The sequence below is a fragment of the Hypoxylon trugodes genome, assembly GCF_022578975.1.
Source record: "Hypoxylon trugodes strain CBS 135444 unplaced genomic scaffold F4822scaffold_17, whole genome shotgun sequence".
NCBI lineage: Eukaryota > Fungi > Ascomycota > Sordariomycetes > Xylariales > Hypoxylaceae > Hypoxylon > Hypoxylon trugodes.
This window is the reverse complement of record NW_026250032.1, coordinates 1-16,092: the sequence shown is the minus strand read 5'-3', so window position 1 is coordinate 16,092 and position 16,092 is coordinate 1. Positions and strand designations below refer to the sequence as shown.

At 48.3% G+C, this 16,092-nt stretch overlaps 8 protein-coding genes across 8 annotated transcripts; 5 read left to right on the top strand and 3 right to left on the bottom strand.

Annotated features, from left to right (window-relative positions):
• Positions 1-2,505: 2,505 nt before the first annotated feature.
• On the top strand, positions 2,506-2,907 carry F4822DRAFT_435420 (uncharacterized protein; the record flags this gene model as incomplete). Its single annotated transcript, XM_051462172.1, has 2 exons — positions 2,506-2,823; positions 2,893-2,907. 2 exons carry the CDS (start codon positions 2,506-2,508, stop codon positions 2,905-2,907), a joined length of 333 nt encoding a protein of 110 aa, XP_051308367.1.
• Positions 2,908-3,277: 370 nt separating this feature from the next.
• Positions 3,278-5,084, bottom strand: F4822DRAFT_423445 (uncharacterized protein). The gene has a single exon (XM_051459975.1). It carries the CDS (start codon positions 4,691-4,693, stop codon positions 3,482-3,484), a length of 1,212 nt encoding a protein of 403 aa, XP_051308366.1. The 5' UTR covers positions 4,694-5,084; the 3' UTR covers positions 3,278-3,481.
• Positions 5,085-5,268: 184 nt separating this feature from the next.
• On the top strand, positions 5,269-6,632 carry F4822DRAFT_104158 (uncharacterized protein). Its single transcript, XM_051452357.1, has one exon. It carries the CDS (start codon positions 5,727-5,729, stop codon positions 6,516-6,518), a length of 792 nt encoding a protein of 263 aa, XP_051308365.1. The 5' UTR covers positions 5,269-5,726; the 3' UTR covers positions 6,519-6,632.
• On the bottom strand, positions 6,633-9,014 carry F4822DRAFT_104157 (uncharacterized protein). Its single transcript, XM_051452356.1, has 2 exons — positions 7,360-9,014; positions 6,633-7,303 (listed from the first exon to the last, which is right to left on the bottom strand). Exons 1-2 carry the CDS (start codon positions 8,673-8,675, stop codon positions 6,748-6,750), a joined length of 1,872 nt encoding a protein of 623 aa, XP_051308364.1. The 5' UTR covers positions 8,676-9,014; the 3' UTR covers positions 6,633-6,747.
• Positions 9,015-9,600: 586 nt separating this feature from the next.
• F4822DRAFT_441025 (uncharacterized protein) lies at positions 9,601-10,707 on the bottom strand (the record flags this gene model as incomplete). Its single annotated transcript, XM_051462817.1, has 1 exon — positions 9,601-10,707. One exon carries the CDS (start codon positions 10,705-10,707, stop codon positions 9,676-9,678), a length of 1,032 nt encoding a protein of 343 aa, XP_051308363.1. The 3' UTR covers positions 9,601-9,675.
• Positions 10,708-11,510: 803 nt separating this feature from the next.
• Positions 11,511-11,991, top strand: F4822DRAFT_435415 (uncharacterized protein; the record flags this gene model as incomplete). The annotated part of the gene is made up of 2 exons (XM_051462171.1): positions 11,511-11,553; positions 11,627-11,991. 2 exons carry the CDS (start codon positions 11,511-11,513, stop codon positions 11,989-11,991), a joined length of 408 nt encoding a protein of 135 aa, XP_051308362.1.
• A 532-nt stretch (positions 11,992-12,523) lies between these two features.
• On the top strand, positions 12,524-12,936 carry F4822DRAFT_441022 (uncharacterized protein; the record flags this gene model as incomplete). The annotated part of the gene is made up of 1 exon (XM_051462816.1): positions 12,524-12,936. The coding sequence occupies exon 1, from the start codon at positions 12,550-12,552 to the stop codon at positions 12,934-12,936; it is 387 nt and encodes a 128-aa protein (XP_051308361.1). The 5' UTR covers positions 12,524-12,549.
• A 1,959-nt stretch (positions 12,937-14,895) lies between these two features.
• On the top strand, positions 14,896-15,474 carry F4822DRAFT_435413 (uncharacterized protein; the record flags this gene model as incomplete). The annotated part of the gene is made up of 2 exons (XM_051462170.1): positions 14,896-15,000; positions 15,055-15,474. 2 exons carry the CDS (start codon positions 14,896-14,898, stop codon positions 15,472-15,474), a joined length of 525 nt encoding a protein of 174 aa, XP_051308360.1.
• Positions 15,475-16,092: the final 618 nt, after the last annotated feature.

The window sequence follows — 16,092 nt, the reverse complement described above, 5'->3', positions numbered from 1 at the left end:
CTCCAGAAGAAGTCACCCCAGAAGAAGCAAAAGAAGTCATGCATCGGCAACCAGTTGGAAGCTTTCTAAAAAGATGGAGGCTTGAAACAATAAATTCGCTCAACATGTGCGTCTTGTAACCCCCTTATGACCCTTAAATAACTGACCAAGTAGCCAACTGGCTCGTATTGGTCAACTAGATACCCATCTCGAAACAATGTGTACGATCAACAAGGACCACTGTGAAGCCAGCAGCTTCAACCAGGAGCTTCTTAAGATCGCCAAGTCCGGTCACCCAGAGAAACTAGCCAACGGCAGGCAAAAGATTCGGGCTGTCGATTTATTAATACAGACGACTTCGTTAAATCTAGAATCTGTCCGAGAAAACCTAACTCATCTAGCACAATCCAGCAGTGGCTGACCAGCCAGCCACCTTTCCGATCCACAGTTGCTCCTACACAAATGACGAGTTTTTTTTCCCACGAATTTCCCATCGCTCACACAGACGCGCTCCCATCATCGAACCTACCTACCTACCACAAGAATCATCAATCTTACATATCGCACACCCTCCTATACAAGCTAGCATGCCCAATAAGCTAAACGAGTCCCTGACTATAACAAACACCACCAATAGGCTGCCTTTGATGTCGGCTAGTTACTGGCCTGCGGAGTACCGCAAGCACCCCGAGTACAGTCTTGCGAGGGACATCACTGAGTAGACTCTCTTCCTCGAAGACCTAAAGGCAAGTCCTTATCGACGATCACCTCGTCCGAGACACTACTCGATGTAGAACTCCGAGCCGGGGACACAGACTCGATTCCTTCAGCATCTGATTCAAGTTGCTATTTTGCTTGACTACGACGATAACGACGATAACGACGAACACTACCTCACCGAATTGACGATCGACAAGCTGATGAATCGATGGAGAAATAATATAAAATAGTGGCAAGAAGAACAAGCTGACCGGGAGAGATGCCTTCATCAGCTTGCACGCTAGTATATACATTCCTGATTCGGAGACTGACATGAGCGGTTTGCTAGGGGAAGGCCGACAGCCCAGGGCCCACGGAGGAGCGTGGCGGGATACTTACGGCCTAGCCGGGCCAGCTTAGGCCACAGTTATGCTTTTTAGCAGATATAGGTACAGCTGGAAACCTGGTAATGGATATAGCAAGCGCAGAAAATGGTCCCGCGTTATCACCAAAGCGCGGAAATACCACACGCCATAACTGGCGGGCTACGTGTAGAAGGTAGCCGTAGTTATGACTTATCCCATGCATAAGAAATAATGCCGGAATCGTGCTAGACAGCTTTCATATGTTACACTACGCCTCCCTATGGCTTCGCTAGTAAGACATGCGCGGGTATTGGGATCTGTCTAGTGGCTCGCCGAACGAAACAGGGGACGTAGCCCAACCGTGTGGCGTAGAGGACCTTAGGATGATACATACTCTATGAGGGCATGTTTAGCCAGCTCTCTATGGTAACAGGCCCTATAGCCCCCACGCTGCAGTGAACATTCGTTGGATAATGTGTGTCAGGGATTGCTACAAATACGCCGGCACCGAATCTTGACTCGCCACGGCACGATGCTAATTCGTTTTGAACTGGTTCCAATAATTCTGTGGTTTTCCCACATAATTATCTCATCAAGGATACTCCCTGCTAAACGTTTTCGAATAGACTGCAAGAGTTCCAGCTGTCAGTTCTTCACAATGTCTTCGAATATCTTCCCTCATCAAGTCCCCATAAACGGGACTGTCCAGTTTATAGTTTCTCCTGGGAACCAGACGAACATGTACTACGTCCTAGTCTCTAATGGAAAGCAAATTCCATAAATTATCATTGTCATCAGGCGTCGTCATCGCTTGCGGCTCTTCCACCTCGAAGTCTAGCAAGAGACATTGAAGCCATTAGGTTGCACCGGCTCTCACAGGAATGGTCACACCACGAAGCTATGAGAATCTCCCTTTCACAGGTTTGAAGGGCGGAGGGGGTGTGGTAATGGAGTTGGAACTTGAATCATAATGTGTTAGATACTAAGGTACTCACATGGTGTATGATAGTCTGTGCCTATAAGTTGTCCACCTATTAATAACCTTTGGTTACATAATCCGAGATCAATAATAAACATCTATTAGATACGTGTGTCTGACAAAACCAGTCCAGGGCGACGAACTATAGCGTCGAAGCGACTTGAGACCCTTCTGGCCGACCGTGCCGGCCTGGACTTGAAGCTCAATGATTAGCATGTAGATTGTTCTATCACCATGTCTAGCAAAGCATCTAATGGAGGCCCACGGGGCCATGGCCCATACATAAGTTTCCTTAGTGCTGCATAGATCTCGATGTGCCATAGAGGATGACCGGCGTGTGGACGCTGCAGTCGGGGCGTCGGGCTGCCCAGATCAGATCCTAAAATCGGACCACTTCTCTCGCCGTGTCGCGCGCATAACACAATATAATGAACTGTATTATCGGCTATCGTACTTTCGAGATCATCTGTCTAAACATCCGCCATGCCCTCGCGCGCGCCGTTGAAGGATTACGTACTTCACCATCTATCCGAGTGTTGTCACTGCCTCCTTTGGGGTCTCACCCTATTGTCTACGCATCCACGTCTGGTTCAACAGTGGGACTGGCTTGACAGGGATGGTCAGCATCTTAACGGCTTGCTCCTCTTGTCTCGCGCCGGAACCTCTTTCCTAAAAGCGGTGCCCAACCTCATTATTTTTGACTTTGCTATCGCCCTAGGGGTGATACCCGCCTGCGTGTTGATCGGTGCAGTTCACTTTGTCTCTATGTTTATGCAACTGTTGCGTCTTCTCGTAGGCCTTGTACGTCCCCCCGCCGCAGGCCTCTCGCTGCCGAGCAGCTCCGGACGCCGCTAATGTAACTGATCGCAGCACGGCATTGCGTGAGCATATTCTCTTCGCCAGTGATGGTGTTCATATTTTCGTCGGGACGCGTCTTAATGCTACGCTACGGTCTCTCCGAAGTACCGCTGCGTGACGAATGTTGCGACGGGACCGGGGATGGACGATGGGGAAAAGGGGGGCGGGGTTCTATGGTATTGGGTGGGGGTGGAGTCGTTTACTAGCTGGAGAGCGGTTGTCGAGGTTAATCAAGGGGCGACATAATATACGCATATTGACTACGTGAATTTGGTTTGCCTTGTATAATCTGGAAGTGATCTGAGAAGGTTGCGTAGGGACGTATTTCCGCATTTCATCGTGAGTTCATTATACCAATGCCATCGTGCCATACGTGACAATTAGAGAGCTTCTTATTCGGGTTAGTACCCAAGCGCTGATTGGCCGAGTCTAGAATGCCCCGCTGTCGACGATTCCCCCTATTCTTATTATCAACATCGTCATCGTCATCGTCATCACCATCATCACGGACTGGTAACAGCATCGTCTGGAAAGGCGTAATCACGCCTATGTCTACTGCTGTCTTGTTAGTTTCGACAATAATGCTAACATCCGGGGATACCTACACCTGGCGTCCAACCCACCTACACAAGACGGCCGAAACGACCAACTTCGCGTTCGCAAATTGCTCCATAGACCTCTTGATTCGAGGCACCTCGCCCATGGGCATCGGATCTACTCTCCAATTCGCTTCGCAGGCCTTGGAGAAATTGGAATGGATATTCCTAATCCCCTTCCAACTCCACAGCGACGATCCCTCGGCCATCATGCTGAGGATTCGTAAGGTGTTCGGTATATTCTCCGCTATCTTGTCGCATAGGTCGTCTAACGCGAGCAGTCTATGGGAAAGCGAGGTGAGGGTAGCCTGCGTGATCTCTCTCGATGCGCATGCCGCGAAGACCAAGAAGAGTACCAGCTTCCGAGAGAAGATAATTCGCCCCCGCAACTGGAGGCTGGCGGTAAACTCGGACTTGGCCGCACCAAGCGCGTCAGAAGACGCGTTCCGAATCGGCGAAGCCAGTACCGCCTCGAGATGCTGCTGTACTATGTGCAGTGCCTTCGAGGTTTCCTGCGTCTTCGGCACGTCTAGTGTTTCCACTGCTCTCAGCGCTTCCAGCGCCTTCGCCACCCTGTCGCCTTCCAAAGCTTTCTCGCGCGCAGCTCTTCGATCTTGTGCCTCGTTAGCGATTTGTGAGGAGAGAATAGTAGCCACGGTCTGAAATGCCAACACCACGAGGAACATCCAAGGGTTTCCAAATACCCTATAGATCGTGAAGAGGGCCGTCGGTAGCTTCATCGCAGATTTCATAAATGCATCTAGTGATTTGGATTTTCTGCTGGTCTTCTTGTCTCTCGGGTCAAGATCGCATCGTAGCAGAACAGATACGCAGCTTTCCAGAGCTGGCGGCACGAAAGGCCCAAGAATCGCATGTAGCCAGTCATTGAATATACCCGACTGAAGATAGAAAGCGATCGTCCCGTCAGAGAAGGCGGGTAAGGTTTCCATAAGTATTGGGATTACGTTGGTGAGGAAGCACAGGGCAAGGATCGAGATGTAAAAGAGGTAGGGTCCAATAGCTCGAGCCCGAGCTGAACCCCGAGGTTCTAGAAGAGGCGAATGTTCGTCTGGTGCCGCCATTACAGTGGATCGCTCTCGAAAACAGCCAAGGTTGATCCTGTACACCTTTTTTTTGTTAGATGGCTTTATAAGAGGCACTGATTCCCTTAGCTCACCCCTCGGCCTGAGGATGGACTTATAAGTCGCTGCGTACATGCATTCCGACCACAGACGTAATACTAGTCCTGCCGTGCATGAGATGTATCACGGCTGGCATGCATCTCGTTAGGTACCTAGGTACCTAAGTTCCCAGGCCGTGACGGGTGGGTGGAATCGTAGCCATTCGCGTGTTGCGGGATGGAGACCCCCGGTGGAAAGCCCTAGCTGTGTCTTGCGCTGCAGGCTTGTCAACACCACGATCATCTTGCAGGGGGCCGCATGGGGTGTGGCAGAGCCAGGACAGTCTTAATTAAGGGAAGATTCGTAATATAAATTGCAATATGCATTTAAAGAGAAATACAGCTTACGCTTACAGTGCTCTACAGGGGTATGGGGGACGATAAGAGAGCCTTGTCACTATTGTCTTGGTGGAGAACGCGCTTGGGAGCTGCATCAACAATCCACCATGCGGCTCTTCAGACGTAGGGTACCATGCAATCATGGCATACATAGTGAAAGACTTAGATATAGATGAAATCTTCGACCTGTCGCTATGCTGCCGTCACTTTCAATACCTAGTGAGAGAGGAAAGCTTCTGCAAGGCTATTATTACCGTGAGTTGTCTCCGAAAGACCAACGTGCCCTGCGCGATACGCGACCTAAAACACGCGTCTACACCTACACTTACACCTACAACACTAACGATCCTTCATAGGCCAAAGCATACAGTAGAGGCAAGGGAAGCGGAGTGGAGTAGTAAATACTCACGTGCCCTTCGTCGGGTGGCGAAAAGGCATCAAGCACTCTCCCAAGCACCCCCGTATGTACTGGGCATTGTCGGTCTGGCCGATTCTTATCAGTATATCCACGGGGTACTGTGCTACATCGTTGAATCGCGACCCAGGAGATGGCTGCGTATCCTTGACCTCCACGGCTCGGCAGGGTGTGAACTTGCCATAGACATCCCAACCCTTATCCGCGAGGCCATACCAAGAGCAGTAAATACAAGTTTCGGGCCCTGTATCATGCAAATGGTATCACATCATGCCTGTTTTCCTTTGCGCTACCAGATACGGAAAATTGGCTCCTGATGTTTAAGGCCGAGGAACAGCGAATCGTAGCCAAGGTCCAGTTAGAATCTACGGCTAAGATATTCGTTCGAAATAATAAGGACTATCTATACTTTGGTACCCACTCAGAAGAGGGTGCAGACGGATTTAGGATGAACGACTCCTTCTGGTTTCCCCAGAAGATACATCTAACGGCCCTGGTTGGTTATGATATTGGTTCCACCGTCTGCTTCGAAATCATTGACGACTACTTCTACGGGTTGTCCAATCAGACGGACTTTGAGATCAGAGAAACAAACTGGACCTCCTATTACCATTGTTTTCGCTTTCCCCTCGACGATCCAGACCCTAAGATGACCCAGACTATGGAAAAAACTTATAGCTGGAGGAGGCAGCATGCCGAAGGCCCCATTGACGATAGGTGGGGTTTTCTCAAGTCAGAGAGAGACCAGACCTCTGGTAGACTACATATTATCGAGTCCCGCAAAGAATGGCTTAATGGGCAAAGCGGCAGTCGGCGGAGTTACTATATCACAAAGGTTGTCTTCGACCCAGAGTTAGAGGTGTCGGAAGAGGAGAATAGCGACACGGAGCCCTCAATCACCGACGGCAGCACCAGCGACAGCACCAACATCACCGTCTGTCTTCAATTTCCTCTTATAAATAGTAGAAAGATTAACTATATATCATTACTCCTCTTAATCCCACGAAGTAGCCTAGAAGTCAGTGATTCTATTCTCTTTTGCCCTCAATTACGAATCAAGCTTAAAAAGACGACGGATAAAAATACCATACTAAGCCCCGCAATCTAAAGTCAACTATAATATCTATTTGAACACGTAAATAAAAAAAAATACTCCTTGTTCACTCTTAAATCCATTCGGCTTCAAATTACGGACCGCGGCTTTAGTTAAGATGGCAAGTTAGAATCGCGCCCCTCAGTTGTTCCCCCCCCCCCCGGGGACCGACCTGTTACCACACCACCATCGATAATACCCGCCATAACCGTAGGCGCGCCTAATGCGGAACTTGACCGCGGCCTCATGGATCTAGATCGTTTCCTGTCGGCGCTGGTGAGGGGACGCTGAAGCTGTCTTCACCTGTCGGAGTCTGTGGGGCTCTCATCGAATTCGACCTAGAGTGAAAGGGACTTCTCGTCTTTATGAAATTGCGAGGGTGTTGGACAGCGAATTTCAAGTTGTTCAGACGACCACCCTTGAGCTTCCTGACGAATGCGAGCTCGTCTCTTACATTAGCAAGGGCCTCGGGGTAATCGTTGAATCTCTCTTCGTCTGATACCGCCAATCCAGGGATGTCGCGCTTCTTCTTCAGGAACTCCGGAATGCATCTGCTGATCAACTCGTCCGGAATCAGACGGATTGCCGCGCCAATTATAATGGAAATAACACCCAGGACAATTGCACACGCCCACTGAGGACCTGTCTGTGGAGGTTTCGTGGGAGAGATACTGAATGGAGTTCCACCAACGAAAATGATAAGGACTTGGGCACCGGACACGGCAAAGTTGATGATGATAAAGTACCAATTCTGTAACAGGCCTTCGAAGATGTTGAAGTGGTTATCCAAACGACGATTGCTGTCACCATGTTAGTATCGAGTATTCCGGAGTAACTAGGGGACATTTGTACTTACTTCCACTGGTTGAAGATCTGCATCCACACGAAGGTGTTGAAAACTAGGGTGTTGCGCTGATCGTTGTTCGTGGCTATGCCAGTAGAGCCTGCAGCATAGTAGAGAATAAATGTGACTGCCAACTGATAAATCGCCTGCCCTATGATCATCTTCCACATCGTTATCGAAATAATACTGGCACCTCTCCGTTCCGGCTTGCGGTCCAAACAGCCATCTTGAGGAGGGTCCGTGGCGAGAGCGAGGGCCGCAAGAGTATCCATGATCAGGTTAACCCACAGAAGCTGAACAGCTGTCAGTACAGAGCCTTCATCACTGCTAGAGACTGCCGTGACGAAGGTCAAGACGATGGCTGTGACGTTGACCGTAAGCTGAAACTGCAGGAATCGTTTGACGGCATCGTTAACAGCTCGGCCCCATTTTAGGGCCTTCACGATGCTGGTGAAGTTGTCATCCATAAGAATGATCGCGGATGCCTCCTTTGCTACTTCAGTACCAGTAATGCCCATGGAAAACCCCACGTCTGCGAGCTTCAGAGCAGGCGCGTCATTTGTACCGTCGCCCGTAACCGCAACGGTCTCACCCATATCTTTGAGACGACGCACGAGAATACGCTTATCTTCGGGACTAGAGCGTGCCAACACGCGAAGGCGCGGGATAATTTCGTTCTGCTGGAACTTGCTAAGATTCCGAAATTCCGGTCCTTCCATAATTAAGCCTTCTCTATCCAGTATGCCGCACTCTCTCGCGATGGCCTGGGCCGTGAGTTTGTTGTCGCCAGTAACCATGCGAACAACAACACCAGCTCTCCGACACCGCTTGACCGCCCCCGGGACTCCTTCGCGGAGGGGGTCTTGGATGCCAACCATACCAACGAAGGTCATGTTGTTGAAGATGTCCTCGAAAATAACTTCGTTCTGATCGCCTTCGGCACGCTTAGCGTTCCGCGGGGGCCATCTTTCAAAGTCACGATAGATGATTCCGATAGTTCTCAAGGACCTAGATGCGTAGTTTTCGATAAGGTCTTTGACGGCCTCCTTGTCGTCAATTGTGAGAGGCGCGCTTGACGAGTCTCGGGTAGGATCGCGGATGATTGATGAGCATTTCCTAAGCATAATTTCCGATGCTCCCTTCACGTACAAGCGAGCTGCGCCGTTCTCCAGCTGGACCACGATACCCATACATTTTCGGCCGGAATCGAAAGGAACGAGCTGTAGCGTTTTCACATTTGATCGCTCTTCGCTCACTGGTCCCATTCCGAGATAAGCCTTGGCATATTCCAGCAACGCGGTCTCCGTCTTTGATCCAATAAAAGTCATATGCGAGCACGTGATTGAAAGGCCGTGCTCCCAGGTCACGAGATATTACGCAAGGAAAACATTGCCTAGGTACAGATTACACCGCCCACACGCGCTTTCCTTCTTCTCGACACCACGAATTCCCTAGCCACGACGGCGCAATTACGACCGAGTCTTTAAAGAAGTGCCCCTTTTCATCGACCGCCTCCGCTCCCTCCAATTCCACCACCATGACCAACACACTGTACCGATAGCAAGCACGACAGCGGCTACGCTTGCGATCCATACCTCGCTGCGAATCTGAATACTCGAGCTATGATTTTCTGCCACATCGACCTCCGTCCCATACCAGACGAGCGTACTACTAAAGAATGACTATGATTAGGAGTATAAGGGGTTAGTCGGATGGCAGAGCAACACGGTCGTCCGGAGTTGAGAAGACAGAAACACGGATACAAGTGCACGCACCATGACTAGATTCAGTGGAAGATAGAACACAGCAATAGCCGTCGCGATACGCATTGATCGTGAATCCCTGTATGTGAGGTCGGCCAAGACTGCCATGTCTCTATTCTCATTGGCATCGGCCTGCGCTAGTTGTGCAAGCTTTAGACTGGTATCGTGCTGTAGCTCTTGACCATAGAATGTGAGGATGTTGCTATACTACACGAGGGTTAGGCACAACATTGAACTTGAACTTGAGCTTGAAGAGTTTCTATGCTTTAGATATAACTAGCATCACGTAATTGGACATAGTATTCAGTGTCATTAGGATAGCTACTTAAGTAACTTTATGAAGAACGATTTAAGGCAAGATAAACAATCGGAAAAAGACTTCGTAAAACGAGTATACACAATAAAAAAAACGTCTAGGCCAGCTTAGACGTACATAACAGACATACTATTGCGTTATCACCCATCCAATGTCCTCTCTAGATAGTTTTTAGGCCATGAGCTATATATGGACCGGCCACTGGCGGAGCAAGTCAGCAATCATTCTTCCACCGACTTCTTACCTTCGTTAATTGGTCGCATCCGGGTCGGGAGACGGAGACCTGTCGTATCCTCCGGTTCGCCCCGCTCGAATGTATTCTTGATACTTTTTGTCGAATCGAATAGCTGCTCTAATAATAATGAGGTCTGCCTGCATTATTTTCTTGTCCTTCGATATGATGACCTTATCTCCTACCATGATGTCTTCTTGGAGCTTTAAAGAGCCCTTACGGAACCGCCTCATAGCAGTCTTGGTCACCCAGCAGTTAGTATTTTTAGTAACACCGTCTTCTTCAATGCACACCTTAACCTTGATTAAGGTGATGCCCCTTGGTTTCTGGAGTAGTTCGAACTTGTTTTCCTCATCGGAATAATGCCAAGCCACGCCCTGGATTCCTACCAGGCCGCCCTGCCCCAATACCCAATCACCGTCCTCTTTCTTCAACTCATCCATCTTGGAGGCTCTGAGGTTCTTTGTACTGTCTCCTGTGATGGATGTGATGACCTCATTAGCTTTTCTGATTCGGAAGTTTCCGAGGCTGGACGGCCCGAGCTGGCAGACAATATATGGGCGCCCGAAGCTACCCTTAGCCCACCCTATCGGCGTTTCATCGCGTTTGCCATTGCCCTGGGTGTCTTTGTCTGGATCTTCCATAAGGTCATCGAGAGTCAGTGTTTCACACTCGTCGCCTTCGTCCCTCTTGTTCAAAGAAACAAAAAGGCCTTCGTTGAGAATGTCGCCTTGCCCAGGATCACTAGGTGTTGTATCCGTGCTAACCACCTCGTTCTCCTGAACAGGCGTTAGAGTAGATCTCTCTGGCTCATCTAAATCCATTAGATCGCTTTGAATTTGCTGGATTTGTGATTCAAGATTGGCTTTAACTTCCTCGTTCGCTTTTTTAGGTAGTTTTTCTAGTTTTGAGCGTACGTCAGCAAGTTCCTTTTCTAGCTTCTTCTTTTCTCGTTGCATTGCCGTCAGTTGTCGTGTCAACTGGGGATTCTCTTGATTCTTTTTTTGACTCGAACGTCGCGTAACTTTAGCTGGTTTAGCTGCGGCCATCTTAAATTATAATGATAATAATAACTTTATGGCTTTGATTCAAGTTTGCAGAAGTGTAGTGCAGCACTTGGCATATTTATACTCAAGGAATTAACGGCGATTTAGACCTAAAAGTAGACCCTTGACCTAGAAAAGGGAAGAATTAACGGGAATAATTCTTGTCTTCCGTCTTCCATGATCTTTTAGTAGTCCTACATGTCCGAGAATTGGTTCAAGCCATAACGTCGCAAACTCGTGCTTGCGATATGAAGCTTCATAACTTAAGACCGATCGAAACGCTTGGCGAGCTACGATAAATTATTCAGCATAAATCGTCGAAGCAAGTGCATACTTAGGAGATAAGGGCAAGGTATAGCATAGTCTCTCAATTGTTTCTCTAAATATAAGTACATAGATTGCATAGCTAGATACAGACCTCATAGCCGTCACACCCTACACTTTTACACTATGATACCATAACTAGGTCGTCTCTGGTAGCCTTTTATTAGGCCCTGATATAGGCCTTGTTTTGGCATTATCGAGAACCCATGTTTAAGTCCTTCAGCCCGAGCCCATTTTATCGCCAGTGCTGACACGGCGGCGATATATAGGACGACATCTGGGCCGTCATCTGGGCCGTATCTGAAGGGCAGGATACGGGTCTAGGACCCACCAATCTTTGTCTCCCCTGAACTCCTCGCGGTGTAATTTTACATACATAAATGAGTTACAATCAACATAATAAGATGGGAAGATGGATGTTTAGCGAAACACTGCATTTATATGCACTAGATTTTGTACCTAGCTACCTAGGTATGTATGCCATGCAATCACAGGAAAATTACTCCAACGACGACTGGGCCAACGGTAAGCAAGTTCAGCAATGCATGAGCATTATTCCATTCCAGCACTAAAAAAATAACCCTCTTTTCTTTCGTAGAGACAGATTCAGATAAGGCCTCATATAGCAGCGATAGCCTACGAGAGTTGGTTGTGCCAGATGCAGGCTCAGACTCGGGCTCGAATAGCGACTATGAACCGGGTCGTGGCGACATGGATAGCCAACGGAGTAGAAGTGGGGATGTTGACAAGCAGGACCAGATCTCCGGAGAAGACGACTCTCGCGGACAACCTGATGGATTCATGCAAGTAACCGCAGCGTTATCTGAGCTTCAGCAGTGCGTAGCGTTCCTACGACACTCGATGGAGTTGTTACGAAAAAGCCTTCATCGTTTTAGCGATAAATTGACCGCCGGGGCCTTCCCGTCCCTGACTATCCGTGACGGAACTCCAGCTTATCTGTAGGAGACTAGCTTCCGGAACACGAAAATTATTCAGGCCACCCCCGCCAAAGAGGAACCTAGAGCCTATCTTGGAAAAGCCACCCGTCACGGTGTTGTAGTTAGTCCCAACGCCATTTTCTCGTCCCTCAGCCTATATTCCATTTAATGCTATCCTCAGTGGGATGAGGCCTATAGCGGCTGCTTTGGTTTATAGTGTGGTTACATTTCAGAATTAACGGCCACGAATATAGCGCACATTTAGGTAGTAATACAGTCGTGTCATAGAGGGAATGGTTTAGCCCTTGCTCGCAGGATGCTAGATACCACCATACTCATATCCATATTGGGCATACTTCTATGTTTACTAGCTTTACCGCGGTTTGCGCCTGCCGACTAGGGGAAGAGGTTACGGCGGTCGCCGCCCTGATTTGGTCCATAATTTATCCATCCAGATGGCAGAACCGAAGTAGTGAGGGAATAAAGGAGAAATAGAAAGGCCCCCTTGCCTTCTTCTCGAATTTTTGTCATGCTCTACAGCCACTCAAGCTTTGATTACCTTTACCACTGCTAGCTTTCTACAATGACACAAACAGTCCTAGACTTCCTCCTCTCCCAGGGGGGTCACCAAATCGATGCCAGTCGCCTGAATGCAGGCCAAAATACTGAACAAGCCAACAATCCCATTGAAATCGAAACGATTGTGAGGTGGACGGAATTTACCTACGAAAACATGCTCAATATGTTCAAAGAGGAACTTGGGTCAGAATACCGCGGTCCAGCAGTACCCGCACCCCTAGGAAAAGATCTTATAGTCTGGAATGAGGAAGGCGTGCAGGACTCTCTACAGAGAACTGTGGGCATACCTGTCAACTACGCGCTGGCTCAACTAAGCGGGGCGCCTCACTACGGCCGCGGGACCCGATGTGGCTTGCGACAAATGAAGGATTGCAAGATCCTCCTTGGTTAAGGTTTGAGAGCCATAGCTCGCTAGGAAAGTCCTGATAGTGTTTTGAGATCCATCAATGTCACCTTGCAGGCGTAGTGCGACGCTTTTACGATAAACAAGCTCGCCCTGAATAGTCGGAATTTGGATATCGCTAAGCAGGTTCTCTGCCGGTTGAAGAATTCGTAGCTGGCTGTCTCTGGGGGCAACTTTCGATGCTGCTATTAGGTCCGTCGGGTACGTCTCGTTCCGCTCTCGCTGCTGAGTCCTCCCGAAGAGCGCCCCCTAGATCCTCGGCGGAGATCTATCCTTGGCACGAACGGGATGTGATTCCATTTGTTGATGTTGATCGTAATAAGTAGGATTTGACATTTTGCTCGTAGAGAAGCAGGTTGTATGTTTGATGCAGCTGTTGGCAAGTGCTCGAAAGGGCTGCGATGTCCCCGGGTTCGCACTGACCTGCGATTATATGGTGGATCTCTGAAGGAAGCTTAAGCATTATGAAGTTATTTTCGACAACACGGGTAGATAAATATTTGTTAGAAGGCATAGGTCAGTGTTGACGGCGAGATAGTGAAGGAAGGATAGGTACTGGGGGGGATGCTGGGGTTTCCGTGGACTGGTGGTAGGCAGTAAGTCCATCTTTATATACTTCTCTACTTTTTAAGACTAGGGGTAGTTAGGGAAAATAATGTTACTTAATAAAGATTATACTGGGACGCCTTTCAAAACTGTTGACAAACATACCCTGGTCCCTTAAGAAACGCCTTGCCCTACCTATTCTTCGACCTTTTTCATGATAAGTGGCTAGAACGGAAAACGTTTACGGGCTTCTACAATAACAGACAGGACAAGGTCGTTTTGTATATACCTCTGCTGTCTCATGAAAGCTTCATTTAATTCGCTCCCATTTTCCTCGTATTGCTCACTCTTCCCTTGCTCGCTTCTGCTTTCCTCATCCGCCATACTAATCCCTCTACATTCAGAGAAGCATAGCTAGAACCTACCGTCAGCCCCAACCTCAATGGATCAAACCGCTTATCATCATGAAGTCTGTAATCCATGAACGAGGCGAAGTTGGTCCATATTTTCACGCGTTACCTCATTTGTATCATGTCGATGTAATCGACCGTGTTGATGAGTATTGTCTGTAAGGCAGTAACGGATGCTTTCTCGGTAGCATGTGCCGGGCGTCGCCTCTCGCGGCACATATTACGGTAATTCGTGGTAGCCTTATTCCCCTCGATCCTATATCAGTTGAGGCTTGTCCCTCTTCTCACCCTTGCTAACCTAAATTTGTTGCTTCTCATTCAATCAAATCCATATAACGGGTATAGGCCAGGCTGACGAGAGCTGATTCTATGGTCTTCAGTCCACCTGGTTAGTATCGAACCAGGATCGCCTCCTACTTAACTGGTCACAAGGCGAACTTCGGAACTGCCGAATCTGTTCCTGATGCTTTCTAATATCAGCCGTGAACAATGAATCATTTCCGGGCTCAAGCTTAAAAATAAGATACTTCTTCGTCCTTCCGAAGATGAACTATTTTCAATGGTGTTGGTCCTGGTCCTGGCTTAGTACCAACTCGGCGTGGCTAAAAAAAAACATATCCCACATCTGGTCCCCTTGTAAATATACACGGGTAGCACTTGGACAAGATAGCTGTTGCTACTAATATATTAATTAACAGCTGTAATATCATTCAAGGGGCTGCTGGAAGATTGCGTGAGAAAGCCCTAGAAAGCGAGCGCCTATTTGAATTTTAAAGGTTACTAGGACTTGGAGGCCGCAAACGGACGATGGTGGCCTGTGTATTCCTTAGCGTATGCCCCTTATTCTTATTGCTGGGTGCGGCCATCCCTTGCTCGGTATCGCATTGCTACCATTACTAGATCTTCACTAGATCTTCAGCATAGCTCCCCTCACATCCTATTATAATGTTCAATTATAAACCGAAATAAATAATTCTCCCGTTTACCCAATATGGTCATTAGCGGAATTCACGGAACAAGCTATCTGGTTATAGATGAAAGCTACGAAAGCTTGGAGTTCTTTAGAAGATGTTGGTGGAAGCATAATATACAGAACGTAAGTCACTTTCCCCCTGTGAAGGATCACCGCATTGACTCACTGCAATTAAAGACACTGCATGGGATAGAGATGCAACCGCACCTTCATCGAAAGGTCCCAGCCGAAGAGATCGAGCTAGCTGCCGAGAGCGACCTGAGCGAGAGTGACGAAGGCTTTGTCAAATTTGACTGGAAACCTGTCGATAATCACGAGCCCAAGCATCGAACCACGTCAGACCAGCTGTCGTATAAATCTAGCTATAGCAGCTATGCAATAGAATCTGAAAAATCTTGCTGCGACATTTCGGGGCGTATGGGCCAGAACGGCATGGATTTTAACAGCGATGATGAGAAACAGCGTCGGCGCCTGAAGGTTGATGCAAGAAGGAAACGTGCGGCCGCGTGTCTAGCTTCGATTGTTATATCTATTCGATCGGACGGCAAGGACGAGAACAAAAGGGATGTGGCAAAATCCACGACCTCGGGCGTCTAGTTTCACGGCTAGGTCTGACACATGAAGGCATCTTGGAGCTGTCGGACACTAGGCTTATGATTAACGAAGTTGCGACCAACTCCTTGATGTATATACCTCGATCATATGCACAATAAGAGTCGAGTATTTGGCAGGAAACTCTCTTGTAATGTCGTTGCTACTTTCTAGAGTAAGGGTCGAGTAGTTGTCAAAAATCACCTGGAACACGTGAGCCAGTAGTTGATAGATGTGCAGACGTACTATAAATCATGACTGCGTCACGGCATCTAGCACAAGGAATTGACTGGATCTAGAATATCCTTGGTTGATCCTTTCGGGACACGTGTGCCGTGTTGTAGTAACAAGATGACGACCCCCAAAACCAGATGTAGGTGATAAGGCTTCATCCAAGGCTGTCATGCCTCCGCAGTCTCTCCTTTCAACATCTATACACCTTTTCTCGAGGAACAGTCTCACCTCTTATTCTAGGTGTGAAATTACGCAATATCAGGTTCCTTCACGAATAATGCAGCAGATAAAAACAAAATACAAGCGCTCTCGCCACTATATCGTCTATAACTAGTAAACTAAACCTTTTACCACTGGTTCCGCGAGGTGTAGCGATCCCCTGGCGAGCAA